The sequence below is a fragment of the Chanos chanos genome, chromosome 10 (genome assembly GCF_902362185.1).
Source record: "Chanos chanos chromosome 10, fChaCha1.1, whole genome shotgun sequence".
Classification (NCBI taxonomy): domain Eukaryota; kingdom Metazoa; phylum Chordata; class Actinopteri; order Gonorynchiformes; family Chanidae; genus Chanos; species Chanos chanos.
The window spans coordinates 16,873,550-16,899,909 of NC_044504.1; the positions used below are offsets into that span (position 1 = coordinate 16,873,550).

Here is a 26,360-nt window from a genome sequence, read left to right on the forward strand (position 1 = left end):
TACTTGGGACAGTTATCATTCTCATAAAAAAAGGGAGGGGGCACATTAGAAAGCACTGATTTTCATCACTGATTATCACACTGTTATTATTATTATTGTTGTTGTTGTTATTTTTTTTAAAGAAACCAAATCTCCTGTGTGCTGTTGACAAGTAAAAGTTAACTGATATCATTATTATTATTATTATTATTGTTGTTGTTGTTGTTGTTAGTAGTAGTAGTAGTAGAAGCAGTAGTAGCATAAGTCTCGCATACTTATTAGCTGCCCCCTCTGTAGCCTAAATTTTAACTGAAGTCAAAATCAGCTTAAAAAAAAAAAGTAAACACGTATATTCTAATAGTAATTATACTAATTCCTTCGGAGACATTTAAATTTAACAACTAATTTCAGACTGATTTTAAAAATTGCAATATTATCATAATCCTGAATTTATCCTAAAGCCTGCCTTAACGTATTTAAGAGGACAATGCTGCACTGTAGTCAAATCCCCCCGAAATATGATCTACGTCACGCGTCGTTCAGTAGGCGTGGAGCGTGTCAGTCAAATTTACACCCCTCTCCCGTGCAAAATGGCTGTCTTGCTGGTATAGAAACAGTCACAACATTGAGGGTTAAACAAGAAACTCAGCTTGGGTACATTATTGCCAGTATCCTGTGCAAGGTAATGTAAACACTACTCAGTGATTTCAGATATCTTAAAGGCGCTGGTATGCATGTCATTCTATCTACCTTAACTTAGAGTGTGTAAAGTTATAAACTTCTCTAACTTCGTCTACGTGCTGTCGAAAGTATTGGTACAATTAATTTTCTTTTGGTTTCTGGTAAACACGTATATTAATCGAAATACAGTGTCTTTACTATAAGTCTGCATCTAAATCATCATATGTATGATTAATGGTATTCGTCGTCAGACATTGCCGTTACTAGTTAACTAGCTGCACTTCTTAACTGTCATTTAACCAGCAGTGTGTTTGTCTGATTCAGACAGATATTCACATCCCAAAGCTTCTCTCAGACAGAGAAGCTGCCATCACTGTGTGGTTGTTTGTAGATCACTGAATGTTTACTAACTTTTTAATCTGTAAATAAGTTGTCGTACGGGGGTGCTTCTAATCTAAAACAGTTTAACTGACTAAGCAAAACTTGAAAATAAGTTGGCCATATTATGTAATGAAACTGCATGAAAATGACACGATATTGGATATTTCTTGAAAACGTCACGGAAAATAAACCCTTAGCGTTGACCAGTTGATACAAGGACCTGCTAACATTTCTGCTTCTTCGGGGGAATCTTGAGAGTAGCAGAATGGAGAAGTGTCTTCGTTCGCTTCTGCGCCCTCATGACTATTCGCTGTGCGCTGACAATTTGTATTTAAGGATCATGGTGGTTTTAAACTGCGTCCGTCTGGCTCAGTTTCCCATGAGCCAATTTCCGCATGAGGAAACTATTTAATCTAAGACAAGCTTTGAATAATCAAAAATTCATATTTGATAATTAGTCAACAATGCAGAATAGCCAAGTTTTGTCGTGCTTTTGATTTTAAATGTAAAATTAACAATTGTTTTGCCACCTTGTACAACAACGCGTACGATTTCTTGCCATAACTACAAACAGTGCCTTAAACACTGTCGCTCCATTGATAGGGTCGTGGAGCTCGTGATGTGTGTTAATCCCGGCTCGTGTGCTCATTGGGTCATCTCCGTATGAGAACAGAATGGGCGTGACTCAGCTTTATACATCATTCATTGAAGCCAGGGTTGACACACGGAGTGTTGCTTGTTGATACTCTATCACAGGGATAGCGGCTGAAGACCATCTCGTCAGATAAGCTCTCAAAAACGTAATCAAACCAAGGTGAGTGGAACCGGTCCAGAACAGTACAGTTGGCAGCCCAAACTAAAGTTGGAACTGAGAAGTTTTCTTGACATCCTTGTTGGATATGTATTGACACATGATGTCTCAGACCACTGTCTGTGTTTCTTTGTGTTTTGCAATTGTGTGTGAGGGAGGTGGGGGTGTAGAGGGTAAACCTGCCTGTCAATACTGAACAGTGGGGCTCATATGTTTCCCCTGATTGGCCTGCTACGGGCATTGTCTGGGCTCTCCAGGGAGCAGCTGGGTTGCGTTGGAGACCAAAAAGGGTGTGTCAGCTTATCAGAGCTCTGAACAAAGGCCTGAAGAAAAACCTGTTTAACATTAGGATATGTCTGAGTTTATTTACTTTTGTACTTTTAAGCGTTTTAGTTTTTCTGGCCACCGGTCACGTTATTAGGGCTTAACTGAGCATGAAGTGGGCTCGTCTACTGTGGCTTGTTGTTGAACACATTGTAACATTGCTCTAGAGGGAGATGTCTGTTTTCTGGAGGGATCCTGTGTAAGTAAATCATCAGCACTCAGATTGTTTACAACTGCATAGTCTGTGATGTACTCTGAACAGTTTTGTCTTGCTTACACAAAAGTGGAAGTTGGTCTGCATGCAACAAAGTTGCAACAAAGTGGCTAAGAATTTTGAAAAAAATAACTTCTGGTTACATTTCACTCCTGAAACGTGTGTTATGACATAAACTATAAAAAAAAAGAATGGAGAATTCTTCGTTTGTGTTTCTGTTGTGGTTGTTTTAAAGCAGCTTCTATAAAAAAAGTTTTGCAGGTCCTTTTTTTCTGTTTTTGAACTGCTGTTGAAAAAGCATTTGAGGTTTTATCTGGCTGGAATGTAAAGTCAATAATCTAGTGAAAACTGTTTGTACACTCACAACCCTTGCTCCTTTGGTTTATTTTGCTCCTGTTGTTTTTGATCATTTGCTCCTTTTAGAACTGAGGACGACTGAAATGGGTGTTTCTTTGCCTTGGCATCAGAATGATGTATTTTTCTATGGTCACGCATGGCATTAGAAGAGTGTTTTATGAGTTAAAAAAATTCTTTCAGCACACTAAAAAATTAGAATACATTTCCATATAAACTTCATCATTGTAGATTATAAGACTGTAAACTGTTGCTCATGTAAATTTTGTGATTCTTTTTTTTTTTAACTGGTCAAAAACACTAGGAGAATTTTTGCTCTGCAGTTTCAAAATAATAAACACAGCTGGAACTGCTACTGAGGACTGAGGGGGAAAAAAAAACCCTTCCACAGACATCCAAGGGCTTTGTTAGTCTAGACCATTTCACCATTGAGGCCTACAGTAACTGAAAGTGAACATGAAATAAATGAGTGTATCTCAAGTTAGGTCTAATTGGTTGCACAGACAGCAATGATGGCTCCTAACTTAAATTGCTAGAGATGTTTATCGGCAGAAAGAGTCTTGACATCAATTTGTGTTTTGTAACAGCGCGGAGCCTGCGACCGTGTTGTGCTCGTTATTTCATAGCCAGGGTATTTTTTTGACGTTGTCCTCCTATTGATCGAAGTTTGTAAACTTTCTTTGTGGGTTAACTGGATCATTAAAGAGAACAGGGTGAGTAAGGTCGTTCCACTAATAGCTTTACCTTCTTATTTATCCAGTGCCTCCTGTAAGGGAGCCTGTCCTTTGCTGCAGCCATGGACACCACTACCTCTCTGAAGATGACGACTGTTGCCGTCCAAAACCTCTTCAGCTACGTCGAGGAGGAGAACCTGTCGGCTATCAAAGCTCACCTGGACAAATTTAAGGACGTGGACAGCAGGAGTGATGTGAGTGAGCACGGGTTGCCTCAATTCCAAAGATGGATGAAAACAAACGTGTGTGTGTGTGTGGGCATTGAATGTTTAGCACTGAGGTTTAATGATGTATTCTGTCTTTGTTGTTCAGAGCGGACAGACCCCGCTAATGGTAGCCGCTGAGCAGGGCAGTTTGGAGATAGTACAGGAGCTCATCAGAAGAGGAGCCAATGTCAACCTGGATGACATTGTATGTATTGTTTCAAATCACAGCCTGATCTTAACTCACTATTTAATCCTTTTCCGTTAAAAGTTCATTTGTATCAAGATGCACACCGTCTTTGATTAGACTATGCTTCCCAGTTCTGCCCCTGCAGACCCACGGTTCTCCTCAATTGAAGTGTCTCCCTGCTTTAGCACTACTCCTTTAACTAATCAAGGACATTGCATCAAGTGCAGGGAATGATGAAAAAGTCCAAAAACATGGGCCTTTGGCTTTGGGAAATTCTTGGAGTACACCATACACCTTAAACCTTAAAGGACATCCTTTAGGTTAGGTGTCCTGTGATGTGTGGTAACAATGTATGTTTAAAAGTAGGAATAGTTCAAAGTACAAACCCAGTAGTCTCAAAACAAGCAAATCTTTCATCACTTCATTGTGACATTTTTGTGGTGTCAACCTAATAATTCTCCATGTCACAAAGCAAGGATTATGAACAAGGATTATGTTAGACTAGAGCATTTCTGTGGTAGATGCAGAGTTCTGACCTCAGTTTATTAATCTGTATCTTTTAAATACAGCGATATAAAATAAAACAAAGTTGTGATCACTGTTTTGACTTCTAATATCACTAATGGTGTATGAAAGAGTAAAGTCTGTTAAACACCTGCTTTCCACCAGAGATGGGTCTTCCATGACACAGCGAAACAGTCACTGAAGCTAAAGGCCTTAAACGTATCCACTTAAGTCCCAGAAGTTTCTGTTGGATATGTAATCATGTTCTAAAAACATTTTACAGAAACAAGTTGCGTCTTTTGACTGGTCACCTTTGTAAAGTATAGTGCTTCATAACATAAGTGAAGTTGAACTTAATTTTGACTTCTAAGATGAGCAAATGAAACACCCAAGTATTTAATGCTGTTGTGAGTGAAAAGGAGTTGAGCTCCCGAGCTCATGAGTTTGCCTACAGACAGAAATCTGTAATTAACACTTTCTCAATACACCTTGTGTAAATGTTTAAGTGTGAGGCTACAGTGTGCTACACACACACACGCACACATCTCCTCAATGTCTCACAAGAACTGACAGTAGAGTAGGCCTGGATGCCCTATGTGTCTGAGCGTTGGTACCTCCGTTTGAACACTTACAAGCATCTGATATGACTAGCTGCTATATAAGACTCTGTGAAGACTTCCACCATTGCTGGGGCGATTCTGATGAAGAGTTAAAGATAGCAGTAGAATTCCAAGTAATGTTTCCTTGGTGACACATTACTGTTCTGTGTTGCCCCATGCTCAGGACTGCTGGACGGCGCTGATTTCAGCGGCTAAGGAGGGGCATGTGGAGGTAGTGAAGGAGCTTCTTGATAACAATGCCAATCTGGAGCACAGAGACATGGTAAGAGAATGCACTACAGCACTACACTACAGCTCTGATGAAAAGCAGGGACACGGTCTGCAGGGCCTGAGCTCAGATAAATCTTGAACCAAATTACATAATGAATGTAGACTCTTCCATTCAAAATGCAATTTAGTCCGGGATAAGTCTTAAAATCCAACTCCGATTTTGTCAACGTCAGAAACATGATCAGTTTTACTTCCTTGATATTATACTGTTTTACATAGTCACTGTCTTTGGACATTCAGTCAAACTGTAGATTAGTGGTTAATTTCTAACAGTCAAAGTACTCAGGGCATTAGACTGATTCCAGTATGACCCCCCCCCCCCCCCCCCCCCTGCTGCCGGCAGTGCTGTCTGGAATGGGTTAATTTGATTCTAATGTTACTGTAATACTATCTGCTTCCCATAACGCTCTGTCCCTGATTTTACAGTCACTTTGCATTAAAGCATTTCCTGACTGAGTGCAACCAGGGACTGTAACCTATAACCTTTTAATGCACACAAACTGAATTTGAATTTTTATTCAAGTACACTGACATTGGACATGTTTGGACTTGTTTAAATGACAAGGAAGTATGAAATACCAGAGGTTTAATTTGAGTATGTGTAAAGTTAAATGCAGGGAGTGTGTGTTTTAGCCGCTGTGTGTGTGGTGCCAATGTGTTGGAATAGCTGCGCTAATAATAACAGGACTGGAGTCTGGAACTAGTCTGAAATCTGAGGAAGTGTCTGACTCAGGGAAAGTGTGTTTATCAAAACAACTTGCTCATTCTCAGACTTTATAAAGGACACATCTCAGAAGAGCATACTGACCTGTTTGTGTGTGTGTGTATCTGTGTGTTTGTGTGTGTGTGCATTTGTGTATTTGTATCTATGTGTGTGTGTGTGTGTGTGCAGGGTGGCTGGAGTGCCCTCATGTGGGCAGCCTATAAGGGTCGTGTGGAGGTGACTCATCTCCTGCTCGGAAAAGGAGCAAATCCCAACATCACTGGTCAGGTACACAGGCCAGGGGATGACTCTCCCCTCAACACTGACTCCTCAACATTAGTATTATATTACATGTCTTCATTCAACACTCAAGTCCATTCTTCAGTGATCTCTTTTTGTTTTGACCTTCATTAAACTTGTCAAATTGAGTGTATTTATCCAAATGGACTCCTTATATGAGACAGTATTAGTTCATTGTCAGTTGTCTAATGTTTACCGTGAAGTGTGTGTGTAATCTGTATGGTCCTGTCCCAGCAGTACAGTGTGTACCCCATCATCTGGGCGGCAGGAAGAGGTCATGCAGAGATAGTCCAACTTCTCCTGGAACATGGAGCCAAGGTCAACTGCTCTGATAAGGTAGATGCAGCTGTAAGGTGTAAGCTAGAGGGATGCTTAATATCGGGCAGTGTTAATATAGAAACGGCAGCAGACCAAAGCCATAAGCTTCAGATGCTGAGAGAAAATGCAAGATATCACACCACTGCACATAAAGTGCATGTGATTGGTTTGGTTTTTGCCTGGGAGTTTGATTTACAACTTAAGTAGGATTTATGTAACACATTAACAGAGCACTGTTGTGTTTAGTGGTCCATTAAAAAGGACTTGTAAAATGAAAAGCATTCTTTCTCTCTCTCTCTCTCTCTCTCTCTCTCTCTGTGTCTCCTTCTCTTTCTGTCTCTGTCTCTTTCTGCCTTTCTGTCTCTCTCGTAAACGTAGTACGGTACGACTCCATTGATCTGGGCAGCCAGAAAAGGTCACTATGACTGTGTGATGCATCTGCTGGAAAATGGGGCTGATGTGGATCAGGAAGGAGCGGTATATATATATATACACACACCACATATGCACATGAATTCCATGTCTCATCACCAGTGAATCATTTACACGAGCAGAGCTTAGCACATCTTCTCCATGACATGACCTCTACAGCACTGACACTTTTCCATTTCCATGTTCTACCAGACATGATTTTTTATTATCTGATGTATGTCAAGTACTGTTAGTGTAGTAGATATGTTGGGTTTTGTCTTTACTGTGGGGGTTCTCTCTCTCTCTCTCTCTTTCTCTCAGAACTCGATGACTGCTCTCATAGTGGCAGTGAAGGGAGGCTACACACAGGTAGTAAAGGAACTACTGAAGAGGAATCCAAATGTGAACATGAAAGATAAAGATGGTAATACTGCCCTGATGATCGCTGCCATAGAAGGCCACACTGAAATAGTGCAGGACCTGCTGGACACTGGCACTTACGTCAATATACCAGACAGGGTGGGCACTATACAAAGACTCAACTTATTCAAATATCAAATATCATTTACAATGGTGTCTTGTTGACAGATTCTATCTGTAATATGGCTTAGCAGCTTTGTGGTCTTCTATATTGATTTGTTTAGATTTACGACTTTATGCGCATTGCAGAGTCTATAGTCTGAGTTACTTTCTTGCCCAGTAAAAAAGTGTATCCAAAACCCCCACTCACTTTACTAACTTTATTAAGGACTCAGGAGTGTACTGACCTGTGTGTGTGTGTGTGTGTGTGTGTGTCAGAGTGGGGACACAGTACTCATCGGAGCAGTGCGGGGAGGCCATGTGGAGATTGTGCGGGCATTGCTTCACAAATACGCTGACATTGACGTGAGAGGCCAGGTACAGTTCAACCTGTTCCCCCCATCACATCACACAAGCCTTTCAGAGCAGCCGCTTTGTGTCCGTTTCTCCTCTCATATTACCCATATTTCATATTTATATAATAATCTCTCGCTCCAGCGCCACAGTCATCCACTCACCCATGAAATTAATCTCAAAATGTTCAGTCTGCAGATACAAACAGCCCTCTCCTGTAAGGACGTTAAATTACACACGATATAGAGCACTAGAACGAAATCCACATTTCAAGCATAAGGATTCTACATCTCAGAGGTCAATGAGGTATTGCATTTCACCTTTTTTTCTTTGTGTGTTATTGTAGGACGGTAAGACAGCTCTGTACTGGGCTGTGGAGAAAGGCAATGCCACTATGGTGAGGGATATTCTACAGTGTAACCCTGATACTGAAGCCTGCACAAAGGTAAGATTTATACTGCTCTCCATCCAGTCCAACCCATTCAAAAACCCTGTCCTTTTTTTTCTTTGACTGAGCTTCCATGTATCAAATATCTGTGTTTATTTTTTCATTTAGTTTATTTACTTCAGTTTACTGTAGTTTCACTTTAGTTTACTTAGTTTGTTTACTCCTGCTCAAGTCCTGTTTTTGACTTCCACATAAAACCGCTTTTATCATCTAGTGTAATGTAGATAATAGGCATTCATTTATTTATGTAATGTTATATTTGTTTGACAGGATGCAGAGACTCCACTTATCAAGGCCACCAAAATGAGGAACATTGAGATAGTGGAGCTTCTCCTGGACAAAGGCGCCAAAGTGTCTGCTGTTGACAAGGTAACAGAAAGGCTTCACTCTCATCAGTTCAAATTCAACTTACATGCTCTGTATTTATTAATACTGGAAGAATTGTCAGTGTATTAGTAATAAAGGACACATCCGAGTATTGTATTTCAATCTCGATCAACCTTTCAGATCACTTTTAAACACGACTTATGTAAACACTACTCACCAGCGCACTTTAGGAAGTCATGTTTGCTTCAGATTGAGAGTGATATAGTCTTTGTCATGGCGATGTGTATGTTGCGTGTTAGCGTGTTTGAGTAGCTCTTTGTCTCTCCCACAGAAAGGAGACACCGCCCTCCACATAGCTATAAAGGGGCGGAGTCGTAAGCTGGCGGAGCTCCTCCTGAGGAACCCCAAAGATGGTCGTCTGCTCTACAGGCCCAATAAAGAGGGCGAGACCCCCTACAACATCGACTGCACCCACCAGAAGAGTATCCTCACTCAGATCTTTGGAGCCAGTGAGTGATACCTTTTACCATCAAACCACAATATTAAAAAATCATTTCGGCAAGATTACTGACAGCAATGAAGCCTTATTTCATATTGGCCCTCATTTATCAGTCTAACATGGAAACCAGCACAGATCCAATCGCAGAAATCATCTTACGACAGGGTTCACGTATGATTCGTGAAATGTTGGGATCTCGCCAATCACAGCGTAAAAATGATCGAGCGTTGATAAATGTGGTGGCTGAAAACAATCGTCATTTAAATATCACGCCCCTATACATTCTCGATTTGGAGGCATCGCCCCTAGAGTTTACGACATGGAGATGCGTAATATGGTAATTCGTAATGCCTAAATAGATGACTGAATAAACATCTTACCTATCACATTGCAAATCGGTTAGCCTTCCCATTGCTTTTAATTGCTCAATTTTAATTGCTTGTAATTATGTAACCAGTAGCCTAGCCTAACAGTTAGGCTATCTGAAATCGAAAGAGAAATTAATTTTACACTAAAAACCTGTAACCCTATTAATTGCGAACAATTTGAAAATACCTATTTGTGTTTAGGGATATTTGACACATAGTCGATGTAGGCCTTTACAAAATAGAATATTTTGCCATAAGCTACATATTTTTAAGTGATGAATATGAGGCTGCATATGCCAGTCAGAATATGTGGTCTAATAACAATTCTCCGACTCAGCCAGATTTGCTTTGCTGCACTGCAAGTCCACGCTGACTCAAAAACTTGTGTACACGAGTTGAGACTTTACCTGAGATTTGATCATAGCCTCTGGTCATGTCCACATTGATAGATGCAGAGCTTTGTACGCCCAGTTTTCTGCCGTGCGTTTGTTTCGGAAATGAGGACCATTGAGTCTAGTCTAATCTAAGATCATGAGCACCAGTTGAAGTTATTTGATTTTTTTATTTATTTGTTTATTTATTTTTGTATAAGACCGATGTATTTCTGTTCCTGTTTTTTAATAAAGCTGTCTCCAGTCACTTTGAAAGAGCTGTTTGACAAGGTTAACCTCATATTTAAGCGACGTGATGTAGAGCCTTTCCTGACTGATGAATGTGTTCCTTGCCAGAGCACCTGTCTCCCACTGAGTGTGATGGGGACATGCTTGGCTATGACCTGTACAGCAGTGCTCTGGCTGACATCCTCAGTGAACCCACCATGCAGCCGCCCATCTGTGTGGGCCTGTACGCCCAGTGGGGCAGCGGCAAGTCCTTCCTGCTCAAGAAACTAGAGGGTAAGACCCCTCAAACACACGATGCCTCAAACACATGGCTCCTCAAACACGCGACACCTCAAACATTGTGCCACGGGTATTTGACAAATGCATGCAGACATTTCTCTCTCGCCCTCTTCCTCTGTGTGTGTGACGTGACTGGACATAACAGTAATGCAGTGACACAGTAATATTTATATCCAGTAGTGAGAAATGAAGAGAAACGGCAAAAGATAACATTCAAATTCTAGCATGTCCTAATTGCAGCATGTTCATATTATATTTTCTCTCCCTCCTCTCTCTCAGATGAGATGAAGACGTTTGCTGGCCAGCAGGTGGAGCCATTGTTTCAGTTCTCCTGGCTGGTGGTGGTTCTGACTCTGTTGCTGTGTGGCTCTGTGGCCGTGGTCCTGGGCTTCACTGTGGACCCAAAGCTGGCCATCGCTGTGGCCCTCAGCCTGCTTGCCCTGCTCTACATCTTCTTCGGTAGGGAAAAAAATCAGATGCACAGAACATGTAAAAAAAATCATGAATATTAATTCACCAAATATGTATGTTCACTCTAATGAACAGGTTTTCAAGAGCATTGTTCACTCTTCTGTTGCATCCAACCATAGATAGAAACCATCGTAATACATCCTTTAAGCATCAGTCTGCTTCCTGCAGGATATATTTAAAATTACTTTAACAGTTAACAATCTAACAGTTTATTCACAATCTAGCAATTTGTTTCACAACCCACAGATCTCTAATTGGCTAAAGCCTCTTCAGTGAGAGGGTCATGAACTGTATTTTATTTTAATTTATTAAAGAAATCAAAAATATATTCGCATATGGTGCATCTCTCATGTTATGTTGCTTTTTCACTGACTGTGAGAAGTGGTGTGTTTTTTTTGCCACGTGCTTTGTAATATGTAGCACACAATGTTCCTGTTTTTTTTACCTCTGCCACTGGTACGCGAAGTGCAGTTGTTTGTAGATGTCACCAGGGGGCGTCAGTGTATTTAATTTATGGCCAGTGTTTTTTCTAAGTCTCAGTAGAGAACATTGAATAGAATTGTAACATTTTTGTTCAAAGAGCTGTTTCTCTTATCTCAACCTCTACTAACGCGCCTGATGTGTTCTCTCTTGAATCTCTCGTAGTGTTGGTGTATTTTGGTGGGAGAAGAGAGGGGGAGAACTGGAACTGGGCATGGGCAATAAGTACACGGCTGGCCCGCCACATTGGCTACCTGGAGCTGCTCCTAAAACTGATGTTTGTCAACCCTCCAGAGCTGCCAGAGCAGACTACACGTGCTTTGCCCGTTAGGTACCACTTCAGCTCTAACTGCACTCACACCTGGATCTGATAAATATGGCAGTGGTTTTGTACTTCCCTCCCAAACTGTTGAATATCCTCTTTTTCTTGTCCTCTGTAATTTGTCTAAGACGGACCTGAAAGTGAAATTAAAGCCAATATAACTCCCTCTAGAAATTACATGAAGTCTCTATCATACTGTCTTAGTCAGTCACATTTAATGTACAGCTGTGTCCTTGAGGGCTGTTCTCATTATGTAGTTATTATTATTATTTTTTTAATGTTAATTTCTTTTTGACGAGAAAAATAGAGTAATTGGTTTTGTTTAGGTTCCTCTTCACAGACTATAACCGTCTGTCGAGTGTGGGTGGAGAGACATCCATGGCAGAGATGATTGCCACGTTGTCTGATGCTTGCGAAAGAGAGTTTGGTTTCATGGCCACCAGACTCTTCAGAGTCTTCAAGAACGACGAGACACAAGGTACAGGCACGAACGACCATGCCCCGAGGAGCCTCTATAGAAAAACGTACAGCCGCTCTTTGGCACGTGAACAAACTTTTATCGTTGTTCCAGTTTAAGGAGTACGACAACGTTCTTCATGAAGGGGGCGCTTTTCACGTTTTCAGTGACGAACGTCTTTTCCGTTTTTTTGTTTGTCTGTGTCTTGTAGGGAAGAAATGGAAGAAGACGTGCTGCGTGCCTTCTTTCGTGCTCTTCGCTTTGACCCTGGCCTGTCTGATCACAGGCATGGCTCTGCTGGCTATCTTTAAGGTGGACGGCGAGAACATGACGGTGAACGCGGTGCTCATTGCCATGGCCAGCGTGGTTGGGCTGGCACTGCTGCTGAACTGCAGAACCTGGTGGCAAGTGGCTGATTCTGTGTTCAACTCCCAGAGAAAGAGACTGCACAATGCCGCCAACAGAATGCACAAACTCAAGAGTGAGGGCTTCATGAAGGTACCAAAGCAGATGAATACTAATGAATGTATGTCTTGCGTAGAGTTCAGTTTTACTCTCATGGGGACTTTGTCCTTGTCTATGTACCTTTCTGTGTTATGGGGAAGAGTTAATATTTTTTCTGTTTCTTATCAGGTGTTGAAATGTGAAGTGGAGCTCATGGCTAAGATGGCGAAGACAATCGATGGTTTCACTCAGAACCAGACACGTCTTGTGGTCATTATTGACGGGTTAGACTCCTGTGAACAGGACAAAGTGCTGCAGATGCTTGACACGGTGTGTGTGTGTGTGTGTGTGTGTGTGTGTATTTGTATTTAAGTGTGTCTCTTTGTTGCTTACGCACATACAGACATTTTGATATGGAACACATTACCAAGCTTATACATCAGTTTTTTCAATAGCCATAGAAACTCCACATGTCCGCAAGTATTAGTTAAGTTTTCTGCATTTTTTTTAAAAACAGAAGAAAAAATATAAAACTGTAAAGGAAATACAGGAAAACTTTTCTCTGGGGGCACCAGTGATTTCAGGACTTGCTACTTATTTACTCAGCGGAGGAAAAAAACTTCCTAATCGGATCTTCTACACCTCTTGATGATCTTCTCTTCCGCCGCAAAAAACCCGCAGAGTGGCATGTGCAACTGAAAAGTTTAAATTCCTTTTTGGAGTTAAAGTAATATGATTTCCTTCAGTCTAATTTCATTATTTTAGAGTATAATCCTCCCAGTGCTGGCAGCATGCACAGGGGTAATGAAATCCTCCATCTAGTAAAATGCCAGAGAGCCTGTCAATGACGGTTCTGTGCAACAATTAGCCATGTCGCTCTTAAATTCTGACTTTTTTGTATCAGATTTTGATAGGAATTAGGAAATTGAATTTTTCTGAAAGCTCAATGGTTTCCCATTCACTAATGTTCGAGTTTGATGTAAGGATGGAATTTGTATCAGGGGACAGGGGGCTGTGTTGTAGGAATTTTAAGGGAGTTGGACCACGTGTGAGACACAAGCAAAGTCTAAAATGCATTACTCTTTGCTACTGCAGCATAAGCAAATATTTGGCTGCAGATAGCCCAGAACTAACTCTTGGGTAATGAGTTTTTAAATGACATCTTGTGACACTTGTTTGGCTATGAACGCCCGTGCTCTTCTCATTACCGGGGAAAGTCCACCCTTAGGTTAACTGATCAACTTATCACATCGTTTAGTCACGCTGCAATATTTATGCCATTTAAATCTTTTTTTTTCCCAGTCCGTGCAAATACGATAACATTACATTTCACATATTTTGCAAACTAATATTGAAAAGTAATTTTAAAAGTCATGGAACTTCCATTACAAGCTTCAGGACGTAAGCAAGTAAACAAAATTGACTGGAGTATAGATTCAAAGGAATGCGTTTGCGTTGCTGAGGTTTAAATGTGCGACTGAAGCTCTTTTGAGACCTGCAGTGAGCTTTAAGAGCAGTCATGTGATTGTTTTGATTAATATGTGATCCACCACCACAGCCTCTGCTACAGAAACAGCCTCTTTTGTCTCCTGAATTTTTAAATCTTTACACACTTGTTGACTGATCTAAGACTAGTCCTTATGATGTGTCGTACCTGCATTCATTTAGCACTTTCGTTCAGGGGAACGTACGGTGAAGACATCCGGTGACAGAGGTCACCAGCCTCTGGGGGTGAAGAACCTTACTCATTGACAAATGGGCCATCATACTTAGGGATTTAAACTCACCGCTGTCTGGTTACTGGCTTGTTTTCCATAACACTACACCATTACTGCGTTTTATATCATGGAACTGCATTTCTTTCTTCTTCAGGTGAGAGTTCTGTTCTCCAAAGGCCCTTTCATCTCTATATTTGCTAGCGACCCTCACATCATCATTAAAGCCGTCAACCAAAACCTGAACAGCGTGCTGCGCGATTCCAACATTAACGGCCACGACTACATGCGCAACATCGTTCACCTGCCTGTCTTTCTGAACAGCCGCGGCCTCAGCACCGCCAAGAGACTCTGCATGGCCGCGCCGTCCAACGGAGAGATGTTAAGCGCAGAGGGTACGTCTCCCTCATGCACCCTCACTCAGCAGTTTTTTAAAAAAAAAAAAAAAAACCTAAGCTCAGAACATCACATACCTGGTACCAGGAGAAAAAGTCAATGCCCAGTGCATCACAAGACCTCCAAATTTAGTGGAATAAGAATCCCAAACATTTTATGAAAAACAAAAAGAAAGTGCTTATAAAGTGCTTCTGTAAGAACAAGAGGTGTGCCACAGTTAAAATCAAAGGACCACCATTACCAGTAGAATAAAAGCTCTTTCTATTTTCTCATCATGCACCATGTAAATTCAACCATTTAAGACAGAGGACATGACCTCCCAATTACAAACTACCCCCACCAAATTAACATGCTTTGAGATATGACAGTGATTGGACAAAGTTTTCTGTTGTAAATGGTGTGATGGTAGTAAGACGTGCAGGGCCACAGCAAACAAATGCATCTAAATATATAGAACGAAAATAGTCTTGTTTAGATACCTCAATTGTTCTTAAGTAATGTTAGTTCTTTGTGTTCATTCAGTAAGTTTGAATTTCACCACACTGTCTCTCTCTTTTCCTCCATCCTTTCCTCCTTGTAGCATGTCATGAGGACAGTGACAGGAAGGTATCCCAGAACAGTCTTGGGGATCAGGCAAAACTTGGCAGCAGGACAGCATTGAACCGCAGGGTAAGGCATTGCTGTAGACTCCTGAACTTGCCTCTGACCGATGGAATTGTTGACTTTGAGTTAAGAGGTGAGAGAAGGGACATTAGACGTGAAGTGTTGGCATAGCATAAAGGACTTGAGAAAGAAAGGCGTAGCACCAATGCTATCCGTGCATAAGAATAATCGCACAAACAGATCAGTTAGCTCATTAGTTAGTTCATAACTTCATTAGTTCAACAGAGTGCTTGTATTGTAAGGACTCTCTTCAGACATGGATGTAGACATGCTCTCCAGGAGATTAAGAACACGCTGAAGAAGACATTAGACGAGTAACAGAAACAACCCCAGTGTGTATTTGTGTGCGTGTTTGTTTTTGTGCGTATGGGGGGGGGGGGGGCGGGGGGTGCTGGAGCCACTCTGTGTCGCAGAGGAGCGGCTGTAATTGATTTAATGTCTGTTTATCCTCCCTGCTGAGATGCCATTTCCTAATGACAGGGTGGAGCTGCAGTGGGTCTCTGTGACAAAACGCTGGCACCAGAGCTGTTTGCGGGAGGCTAAGTGGCTCCAGCGCTAGCCCTGCGAGGGCTGTTTGTTTGCCGTCCTGATTTATCTGCCTCTTTATTTGGCTCTTTTATTTCGGTGCACGCTCCTTCATTTTGCCTCCGCTGCTTCTTGGCGATGGATCGTCCTCGCTCTAATCTACTCGCCTTTGCTTATCTCGTGACTTTCACGACTCGTACTCCTATAAGTTAAACTACTAATTGTTTGAGTAGAAATGACAGCTCTATAGCTTAAACAGTTGTGGTATTTACCGTATAGAGACTGCTATAGACCTGAAGGGATGGCTTTTTGCACCTGGTATTTTGAGATTATTTTAAAGTGCTGGCTCTCAACAGTCTTTTACACGACCTATAAAACACGCACAGAAGCCTAATGCTCTTGTATTGCTTTCAGGTCATTACATAAGCATTTATGCAGTCATCAGTCACAAATGAACACGATGAAAGCTAAAGCTGTATGCTGTATCCGAAGTGATATTGTACCCCATGTACTGTGTCTTTGGCTGCACACATAAACAGTGTGCAGCCAATGGTACAGTATGTAGGAAAGACTACATAGTGTGCATTACAGTGTCATGTAGGCATTATGAAGATGTTGCCTAAATTTTATGTTGGACCTAATAAGATAAGTTCAAATTGAAACAATGACCTTTGTATTTGAGGAAATATACCTCCGGGTGCAGTAGTAAAAACATTCATCAGGAAAATGGTGGGAAATCTTGGAAGATGGATATTTAATGGTAAAATGGGGTTAATAACATGCACAACATATTTTTCTCTCGCTCTGTAAATACTAGGCAGAGAAGGCACAGTGTTTGTCTGTTTGTCTCTGTTTGCGATGGAACATCCCCTGGTACTGTGTCCAGATCAGCTGCCTTCTAATTGGACCGGTAAAAGGACAGCTGTGTATGGATTTCATGAGACAGGGATTGGATGAAACTGGAAGGAAAGAGAAGTGAACCGATATCAAGACAGGAGTATGTGGTCACTCACTGCTTTATCACAAGTCCCAGACCACGCCACGGTTCCAATCACTTGACCCTCCGCCAACTACATTGAAACACTTAACCTTTTTCCACAACAGCGTCAGCCCTGTATCCCTTCTACACTCATTACACTGGCATGCTAACATTTAACGTCTGAGCGGCACGGATTGGCCTCACGTCCTGTTTTTGTTTAGGACACGTACCGCAGGAGGCAGATTCAGCGTACCATCACCAGGCAGATGTCCTTCGACCTGACCAAGCTGCTGGTCACCGAGGACTGGTTCAGTGACATCAGCCCCCAGACCATGAGGAGACTGCTCAACATTGTGTCTGTCACAGGTAACCATGACTACAACCACTGATCAGTTAGTGCACTGAACTGATCAGGTTTTTGAAAGAATACCATTTACCTGGTCACAAAGTTGGTGAAAAATTACACATCTGAAGGAATACATGCAGCTCACATGAGAAGAAGAGGAAAATTGATGTATTCTGCTCTGAAAGTTACATATTGGTTTGATTAAGTCTGTACTCTGCTGAGTGTGAACTTTAAGATATTCTTTTCTACTCTGACTTCATTCTTAATAATAGCATTAACAAGCAATTACAGTTAACACAGTCCATTGGTTTTTATGCTTACTGTAACCTTGAGTTTGTAATGACAGGACGTCTTCTCAGAGCCAATCACATCATCTTTAATTGGGACCGATTGGCCTCCTGGATCAATCTGACAGAGGAATGGCCCTATAGGACGTCATGGCTCATTCTGTTCCTGGAGGAGACGGATGGCGTGTCCGACCAAGTTACACTCAAGGCCATTTACGAGAGGTCAGATCACATACTGACTAGCACCGATTAAGCAAATATATCCAGCACAATTCAGAACATAACACAAAGAAAAAGGCAAAACATATCTTTAAAAAAAAGTATCCAACCCTGTCAAGTACTCTTAGGTAAATGCAGATGTAGCCCATCGTGATGCCCTGACACAGAAGGATATCTGTGTAGAACTGGTTCATTTTCTTGTCTTTTGTTACACAGTCTGCCCTGCAGTACATCAGGATGTCTCATGGGGGGCAGTAGAGGATGTGTGTTCTCTGGCTGTCCCCCTTACAGTCCACTCTCACCATCACTTACAGTGGGCTTACTATGACATGAAACACAGCACAGACACTGCTCTCTCACGTCCAGTCGGAAGTTATGTTTTTTGTCATAATGTTAATGAATGGCGAGTAACTGTGACATTCAGGGACTAGCAGCACGGACGTGTATGGAGCAGTGTAGGTTATTTCCGCTCTGATATGCTTTGTGGGAATCTTCAATCCAGTCTGCATTGCTGCACTGTTCAGGAGAAACATACACATTTGACAAATCCCCTTTTGTTCAATACAGCTTAACATCTACATGATCCACCATGGAGAGAAATGCTTTGGGGTATATTCTCATGTGTGTTTGCTGTGAGATAAAGGGCAGGGTGACTAACGGATATTGTGTGTGCATGTGTGTGCGTGTGCGTGTGTGCGTGTGGTGTGCATGCGTGCGTGTATGCGTGTGTGTGTGCGCATGTGTGCGCGCGTGTGTGCGTGTGTGTGTGTGTGGAAAAAAAAAGTTCAGTCAAGGTCGTGAAGGGCAGAGCCGCGGAGGCTGATGGTTTGGCCTTTAAAGGTTGCACTCTGTCACACCGCGCTAGTGCACTGGGGCTCCCCAGGCTGGGCCGTGTCACAGCACCTCAGTGTCAGCGTCTGCTCTGCCTCAGCCGCTCTGCATTGTTTCTCTCTCTCTCCCCCTCTCCTTCTCTCCCTTTCTCTTTATTCACCCAGCTGTGCCCTTTAGTGCCGTGCTTGTCTGTCTCTTTTCTCCTCCTTATCACCTGAGATAGTCACACCGTTCCCGAGGGCTCTCCCTGGCCACGCTCTGTCATTTCACCGCCCGTTCAGAAAGGAGAGTTCTGCAGCTGCTCTCAAGCTTCAGAGATGCTTTTTAGAGCTGTTTTCTCTCCCTTTTTTTGTCCAAAGAAACAGAAACGAGAATGGACCCTGTTATCTATAGAGAGATCTTGCACAGATAAGGCTTTAGCGGGTTTTTTTTTTTTGTCTCGCCTAGTTCTTTTTTTCTGTTTCCTCTGTCTCTCTTTCTCTCTCTCTCTCTCTCTCAGCATCACGTGGACATAGCTTGTAGCGTGCTCTTTTTATAGAATAACGTGAGTCAGAGAACTGAGCTTGACCTCAGGCCTCAGAGCTCTGAATGGCCACTTCAGGAGAGATAGCCTGTGTGCCCGTGCCCCCCCCCCCACCCCTTTTTCTAACTGTCGCTCTGTGGTCACTGTGTACCCTGCTGAGAGACTGACCCCAAAACCCTGTCTGTGCAGCCACACACTTTAACCACACTTTCCCAGAGGCCCTGTGAAGAGGAATACTATGACTGTATCGGCACAGCGGCTCTGTGCCTCGTGATTGGGCGGCGGGAGGATGGGAGTTGATGGCGGATTGATTGATTGATTCGTTGGTAGTCAAATTGTGATCCACGCTGTGTGCCTGACACGGCTGAAGGGCATTTGTTGACTATGGTACTGCCAGAGAGGATGAGGAGTGAGTCACCGTTTCATAGGGCAACTGTCACTGAAAATTACAGTCACATGCCTGCGAGCTCTCAGCGTGTCACAGAAGGCTAACTTCACCACCATTGTGTGGTGGAGAAAGAAGGAACACTGTATGTGTGAGTGTGTGATTGTACCTGGATTAGTTTTTTATCTCCTCTTTCATAATCTATCTCTTTCCCTCTCTCTCTCTCTCTCTCTCTCTCTCTCTCTCTCCCTCCCCCAAAGAAAGGATAAAAAACCCCTTTCTCACCACCTTGCACTGCCTGAGTGGTTTTTGTTGCATGCTTTTCCATGAGCTGCTTTTCCACGCTTTTTTATGGGAGGCCTTGCTTCACTGGTTCTTGGTTGTGTCTTTTCTGGCTTTCCAAAGAGCTAGCGTGGGTTAAAATCTATTTTAAAAAAGCAGTGTAAGAGGGTTTCCTAAAGTGTCTTTTACAAGCCACCTCAAAAAAGCACACTAACAGTAGACAATGGAGAGAAAAAAACAAAAACAAAAAAAAGTTAAAAAAAAAAAAAAAAAACGGCCACATTCTGTTTATAATCATATAGATCAGGAACAAAACAACCACTAACCGACCACAGGGCCTTAGTCAAAGAGCACTGCTGAGCAGTGAGGAGCTTCGTCGTGAGAGTGTGAGAGTGTTACTTCTCTTTTATTGCGTGTTGTGCAGAGAAAAGGCTGAGTCTCAGAATGGGGTTAGTCTTTTAATCCAGTGCAGAATGTGAATAATCTGTTAATAACATCAGTCCGTTTTATGATTAACGGTGATACCGAACGGCTGAACAAAATCTGACTGTGAAGGAATGGAGGAACACAAAGACTACAGTGTCCTCAGAGGACTCTGGCCTGGTCCACAAGTCACATAGCTCTGTGTGTGTGTGTGCGTGTGTGTGCCTGTGTGTGTGTGTGTGTGTGTGTGTGTGTGTGTGTGTGTCAGTCAGTCTGTGGAGAAAACTACAAATTACAGCTGGAGGGCACAGCCAAGTCTCCAGAAGCTTTAACGAATTTAGACTAATTGAAATGAAAACATATGAGGAGCTGTTTTTTTTCCAAAGACTCTTATTTATAGCTGTAGAAATCTTAACGTGCAAATCAAACGTGGGCCACATTATTTAATTCCATCATGTTCACAAATTAAGCTGACATTCACTACATGTTATTCTCCTCCTTCAGTTCTGCTGTTTTAATTCTGCTTTATGGGGCTCTGCGCTGAGGTGCTAATAAGGCTGTTGGTATGTAGTGTATGTACAAGTGTGACTCACTGCTGGCTGTTTTTCTGCGGCCTTTGTTTAAGACTAAGAATATCTTGCTCGGTGTTAGGGAGAGAAGCAAATAGGGCGTTTCACCAAATAAGGAGCCAAACGGAAGCCCAAACTGGGACTTAAAGAAAAAAAAAAAGAGAGATTTCCGGTAGCTGGTGACTGCGATCTGAGTTTTGAGTAGAGTCGGGTCCTTGGAGAGTTTATTTATGGCTTATACTGCTCCGATTTTAGCGTGTCGAGATGGGCGGCCCACCGAGCTGGTTATGCACTGACATCTGGTGCCCTTGTGCGTGCCAGGACAGCCTGACGGAACCTGAGCGGGTCGGACAGAACACCGCGTGTGGACCCCCCCCAACACCGGACCAGCTCAGCCTGTTAACATATGTCTCCCTCCCCACCGCCGGGTCCTTCTTTAATTAATCAGAGCGGAGAGCTGGCCAACCTAGGAGCGATGGCATGTTCTCAAACACAACCTCTCTCAGGAGGAACTGTACATACACGCTCAGGATAGAAAACACACTTTCCCCCCTCTTCCCCTCTTCTCTCCACCCCTCCATCATCTTTGGGCTGGTTCTGGGGCTGTTTCGGGTTCTGTAATAACGGGCAAGCTCTGGACCCTCGGCACAGAGGAGGAGACGGCATGTTTAAGTTCCTCTGAGTTTGAAAGACAGCCTTCTCAGCGTCTTTTGTCACAATTCTTGGCTCACGCATTCATTCGACAGAACAATTGGTTCTCAGTGACATGCCCAATTCTGGGCTTTAAAGCCTAGATTTTCCCTCAAACTTCTAACTAATGGCACTTGAAATGAATGCGCACAAAGCCAATTGAAGCTAATTAGAGAGACCCTTCCTCCTAAGTACTGAAACATTAAGATGACACTCTGTTCATTCAGGATTACTTTAATTGGGACAATTATTGTAATTTAGTTGCAATTACATTCAGGAGATAAAAGCATTTTCAGTGCAACCATTTGTCTGATTTTCTTTTATGCGAAAAACCATAATAAGTTGTTAAATAATGCTAGGCAGAGGGGGGAAAAAAAAACTTTTTTTTTTTTCATACACTTTCTAACCAATGCTCCCCTCCAATGAAGAACTTCTCAGCTAGAGTGATCGGTTTGTGTATTTCTCTCACGTAGCAGGCTCGCGTGCAGCCTTCCTCTGATAAAACGCACAGAGACGTTTTTCTCCCTATTTTCTCTTTCATTTGGAGAAAAGCTATTGGGTCTGAGCCCAATCCCTCTGCAGCTCTTTGCAGGAAAGAGTAAACTTGTAATTTAATAGCACACCTTTTCTTTTTGCCAAGAAGGCCCAAAGCCCCTGTAAATGATGAAGCTGTTGAAAAACTCATCTCTTTCCCAATGCAGGAGCTGTCTGACGCTTTATTGGGTGCACAGAGCCTGGGAGTTACGCAGTGACCCCCAGATAGATGAGATGAGTCAGAGTATGTGGTGGAGAGAGGAAAGAAGGGGCAGAAAGTGGTTACTGATGCATAGTGGAGGAGAGAGCTGTACCAGTGTTGTTCAGAGCCATGTTGTGAGAGGGAGACAAATTCTCAACACAGTGGATATCAAATGAGTCATTCCTTGTTAACTAAAGCTCTCTCTCTCTTTTTTTTGTTCTGCTAAGGTTTATCTGGGATTAAAAGCTTTGCGGAGATCGGAGGCATGCTGTCCTTGAGTTTTACTGTGAAAAAAAAAACCCATTGTTAACCCAGAATCAAATGAATGGCTGTTTCTGTCTTGAGCCTATAAATGTGAGTGTGACATCATTAAGGAATTCATCTCTCCAATAAGAAACAATATGGTGAATAATTTAGGGGCATGTGTGTGTGTGTGTGTTTGGGTTTGGTACTCTCCTCCATTGTGCTGTATGGTTGCTGAGTAAAGGTTGAGACAGTATAAATAGCTTTCTGGAGCGTGGCGAGGTCAGTGGTGACCTTTTCGAGTGTCACAGAGGCTCGTTTTGCTGTCACATATGCCTGTGCACTGGGACCCACAGGGCTCTATGTTTTCAGTGTGAAGAGCTACAAATGTCTGAGGAGGTCAAAAAAGTCAAGGTGCACTCTGTGGAGAGTCAAAAGGAAATTATAAAGATTTTCTAATTGCAGGAGCAATGAGAAGAATAAGAAATTAACTTGGAGATAGCTCCACTGGGTTGGAAATGAACTTGGAGACAGGAAATAGTTTTGATTTGTTCAAATTTGTCCTGATTTTGCTTTAATATTGAAGTTCAGACAGTAGAACAGTAGCAGTGTGCATTGTCACAAGTCGTCATTCATTGTTTGACTCTGGATGGATTCATGTCTGTTTTTGGGATACATGGGATATGAGTGAAGGTGTTCATCGTAAGATGTTTTCTGAGGCTCTTTTTTGAGTCAGACAGAAAAGGGGGGGGGGGGGGGCGGTTACTATTCAGTAACCCTGCCCAGATAAATTAACCCTGTACAAAAAAAATTCTCTGTCCTGGATGAGTAATGCCCACCTAACCAGTTCTTCCTGGAGATCTGACCACACATGTCTGGTATCAGTGGGCTAATGCCAATGACCTGCCTGTTTTTATTTACCCTCTTCATGGCTTGAACAAGAACAAAACCTGATTACTGGAAGTGTCTTGACTCTTACCAAATGTAAGTTTGCTCCACAGGTTTAGTGTTTGTCAGCAGAGATGCATGTCATACGCTCTCTCCAATTGTCAGAAAGCCTTTTTGACATCAACCAATTCAATAAGCCGGTCGAATACCTCTTCTCCTAAAATATTAGTTTGCACTGAGGAACTTAAACTCTCCCTGTAGTGTTTGGAGGTCCTTCCTGCTGATTTTCTGCTAAAGTTCTGTTTGCTTGTGTTGCAACAGCCTGGTACTGTTCATTTTGTACAGCAACTGTCAAGACACTATAACTCGGTGTGTAATAGTGAACCCACCGGTCCAGCTGTACTGTAGGATGTATACCCAGGGAAGTTGGTCAGTGGAGAAGATAGATTTAGTTTGAACGAACTCCCAGATGTCTGAATTGGTCAACTGGTCAGCAAAACCAGACGCCTCTTAAATTAGACGGCTAAAAGTCCTCTCAGAACACTGTCTGTCTTTAAACAGCGGCTCTAGGTGCAGCAGACATAAACATGTTTGCTTTGCTTGCTTGATTGAGCATTTGACAGCAACCTCAGCCCCGCGGTGTTGAGTGACTCCGCGGCACGACCCGCCAGCCCCGCCTTTCTCGGCACAAACCGCCGCCGTTGCCTTTCCATCACGCTGAATGGACCCAACGCGGCTCGGGCCGGGCTTGCCTGGTGATGACTACTGTTGTTCTTTTCACAGGGGAACACTGATTCTCTTTATGGAGCTCAGAAAATAAATGCATTTTGGCGTTTTTGCTTCCCTGGGCCACATGTGGAAATGCTGTGTGTGACGGCGTTTTTTGTGTGTGAAAACCTCGCTGAGGGCATCTCCAGACCAATCCACACACGCACGCACACACACACACAGACATACAGGGTGGCTGCAAGCAAAGTCAAGTGGCACATTCAAAACCAGCCTGGGGGGGGGGGGGGGGGCTGTAGTGGGAGAATGATTCCCTTTCCCGTCAGCTGCTGTGTGTAGGAGTTTGCAAAAAGAAGATGCAGAGGCAGAAGAAAAGACAGTGCAGGCAGTCTTGGGATCGATTAACATTTGGATAAACTCATCCAAAAAAACCTCCCATGCTCTCAGCACCAAAGACAGCCGTGCCGCTAGAGCCGCCACTGTAACAGGGCGGCCCAGATCAATGCGTCTATTGTGCGAAACGGCTGCTGGCTTTCCTGACGTGCTTTTATCTTCATGTCTCTGTTTAAAAACTCCCATGTTTTCGTCTCTCAAATTCGGCAAAGCACGATTCCCTCGATCCCAACGCTCCCACGGAAAAAAAAAAAAGGAAAAAAATGACTGACGCAAATGGCTTTGTTCGTTTGCATAATCTCCCTCAAAGCAAAAGAGGCAAGAAATGTCAAAGAAAATAGTTTTGAAAATAAATCACTTGATGTCTGCGCCAACTCTTTCTCCTGTGGACTCAGAAAGCTAATCTTTTTGAAGTGAAAAACTCCCATTGGCCAATGCTGATATAAGTAGCTTCAAAAACCATTTCAACCTCCCTGCTAGCTGCTTGGAGCATTTTGCTATAGGCTTTAGCTATATAATGCTACGTCACTAGCACTAGTGCTCCTGCCTGAAAGACACTACAATGACTGAGTGGAGGGAGGAGGTCCAGGCTGAGTCAGTGTCCAAAAACTAGCCTTGTGGCTGACCAGCAGACATGACTCCTTCAGGCCAGCTGGGTCTGAGTTTGTCCAGTCATAGGAAGGACCACGTCACTATGGCGTGTTCACGGAGGCCTTTTCCCTTTTGGGCCTGGCTGTTGTGTTTGGATGGTCAGAGTGTTTGCAGATTGCAGATGTCAGAGTGTTTGCTGAGCTGTACTCTTTGCCAGAATTCAGAATAAGGCTTCTCTGAGTTCTTGCTCTCATCTACACCTCACTATAAAGTATGTAATGTGTGTGTGTGTGTGTGTGTTGTGTGTGTGTGTGTGTGTGTGTTTTATTTATATATATTTATATTTATATATAGCTGTGTATATTTGTGCCTATGTCTTCCATAAACAAATTAGGGAGCCACATTGCTGTTTGGGGTGAATTAATTACAGACCCACAAACCTGCACCACTTGATTTGACTCTGAACAGAGTCCAAACAGTAGCACAGTGTAATCATTTTTTTGAAGAGGAATTGCTTTTTTTGACCAGAGGGCTGTGTGGGGTGTGGACAGAATGATCAGTCCTGTTTAAAGACTGCAGGTCGCAAAGACACTTCCTTGGAAGGAACTCATCATCTCCACAGAAGTGAACAAAGGAGCGTTTACTTTCTTTAACTGCTGCGTGACAAAGGAAGTCCGTTCTCAAGAGAGACTCTTGTCGCTCGCTTCTGTTTGTCTGTGTGAACAACACACACACACACACACACACACACACACACGCATACACGTATACTCACTCACAAATAAATAAGCCCAGCTGGACATCGGAAGAAGCAGAAGTGGCTCAGAACTGCTTAATCCAGTGTGTGGGAAACAGACCAAAGCTCATTCCTGCTCAGACAGTGCGTCCCTTCAGTGAAACACAACACCACCTTTCTGTTGTGTCCAGGTGTGTGTGTGTGTGTGTGTGTGTGTATGTTTGTGGATATATGGATGCTTGTGCGTATCTGTTTGTTTGTCTGTAGAGCACACACACACACACACGGAGATGATGGACCGTGTGTGTGTGTGACTGACGTGAGATGCTTGTCCCTCGCATGTCTGTTTCCAGCTGTGCCCTTGAGCTTCTCCATCCCTCCACACTGCTTCCTTTCAGTAGCCACGTCCACCTAATGTCCATCATGTGAAAGGTCAGCTGACTATTAACACAGCATCCTGCCCTGCCCCGCTGACACTGTGGCCTGATGGAGCACAGTGTGTTCCTTTGTCCAGTGTGTGGAACAGCTGTTCTCACACCAGCCCTCACACCCAGCCGCTCACCAACACACACACACACACACACACACTCACACTCACACTCATTCACTTTCCACCCACCCCACACACA

At 42.9% G+C, this 26,360-nt stretch overlaps 1 protein-coding gene across 2 annotated transcripts in view; it reads left to right on the forward strand.

Moving 5' to 3' along the window:
- The first annotated feature begins 1,781 nt into the window (after window positions 1-1,781).
- kidins220a (kinase D-interacting substrate 220a) overlaps window positions 1,782-26,360 on the forward strand; it is a 38,131-nt gene continuing 13,552 nt past the window's right edge. For both annotated transcript variants that reach the window (XM_030787252.1, XM_030787253.1), the window contains exons 1-22: window positions 1,782-1,855; window positions 3,505-3,672; window positions 3,791-3,889; window positions 5,159-5,257; window positions 6,158-6,256; window positions 6,506-6,604; window positions 6,965-7,063; window positions 7,319-7,516; window positions 7,796-7,894; window positions 8,217-8,315; window positions 8,589-8,687; window positions 8,977-9,154; window positions 10,241-10,405; window positions 10,691-10,870; window positions 11,528-11,693; window positions 12,011-12,162; window positions 12,353-12,639; window positions 12,775-12,915; window positions 14,458-14,695; window positions 15,277-15,365; window positions 17,085-17,229; window positions 17,556-17,718. In XM_030787252.1, the coding sequence (XP_030643112.1) occupies window positions 3,541-3,672; window positions 3,791-3,889; window positions 5,159-5,257; window positions 6,158-6,256; window positions 6,506-6,604; window positions 6,965-7,063; window positions 7,319-7,516; window positions 7,796-7,894; window positions 8,217-8,315; window positions 8,589-8,687; window positions 8,977-9,154; window positions 10,241-10,405; window positions 10,691-10,870; window positions 11,528-11,693; window positions 12,011-12,162; window positions 12,353-12,639; window positions 12,775-12,915; window positions 14,458-14,695; window positions 15,277-15,365; window positions 17,085-17,229; window positions 17,556-17,718 (3,026 nt within the window). In that variant the 5' untranslated portion in view covers window positions 1,782-1,855; window positions 3,505-3,540. The remainder of the gene's footprint in view (window positions 1,856-3,504; window positions 3,673-3,790; window positions 3,890-5,158; window positions 5,258-6,157; window positions 6,257-6,505; window positions 6,605-6,964; window positions 7,064-7,318; window positions 7,517-7,795; window positions 7,895-8,216; window positions 8,316-8,588; window positions 8,688-8,976; window positions 9,155-10,240; window positions 10,406-10,690; window positions 10,871-11,527; window positions 11,694-12,010; window positions 12,163-12,352; window positions 12,640-12,774; window positions 12,916-14,457; window positions 14,696-15,276; window positions 15,366-17,084; window positions 17,230-17,555; window positions 17,719-26,360) is intronic.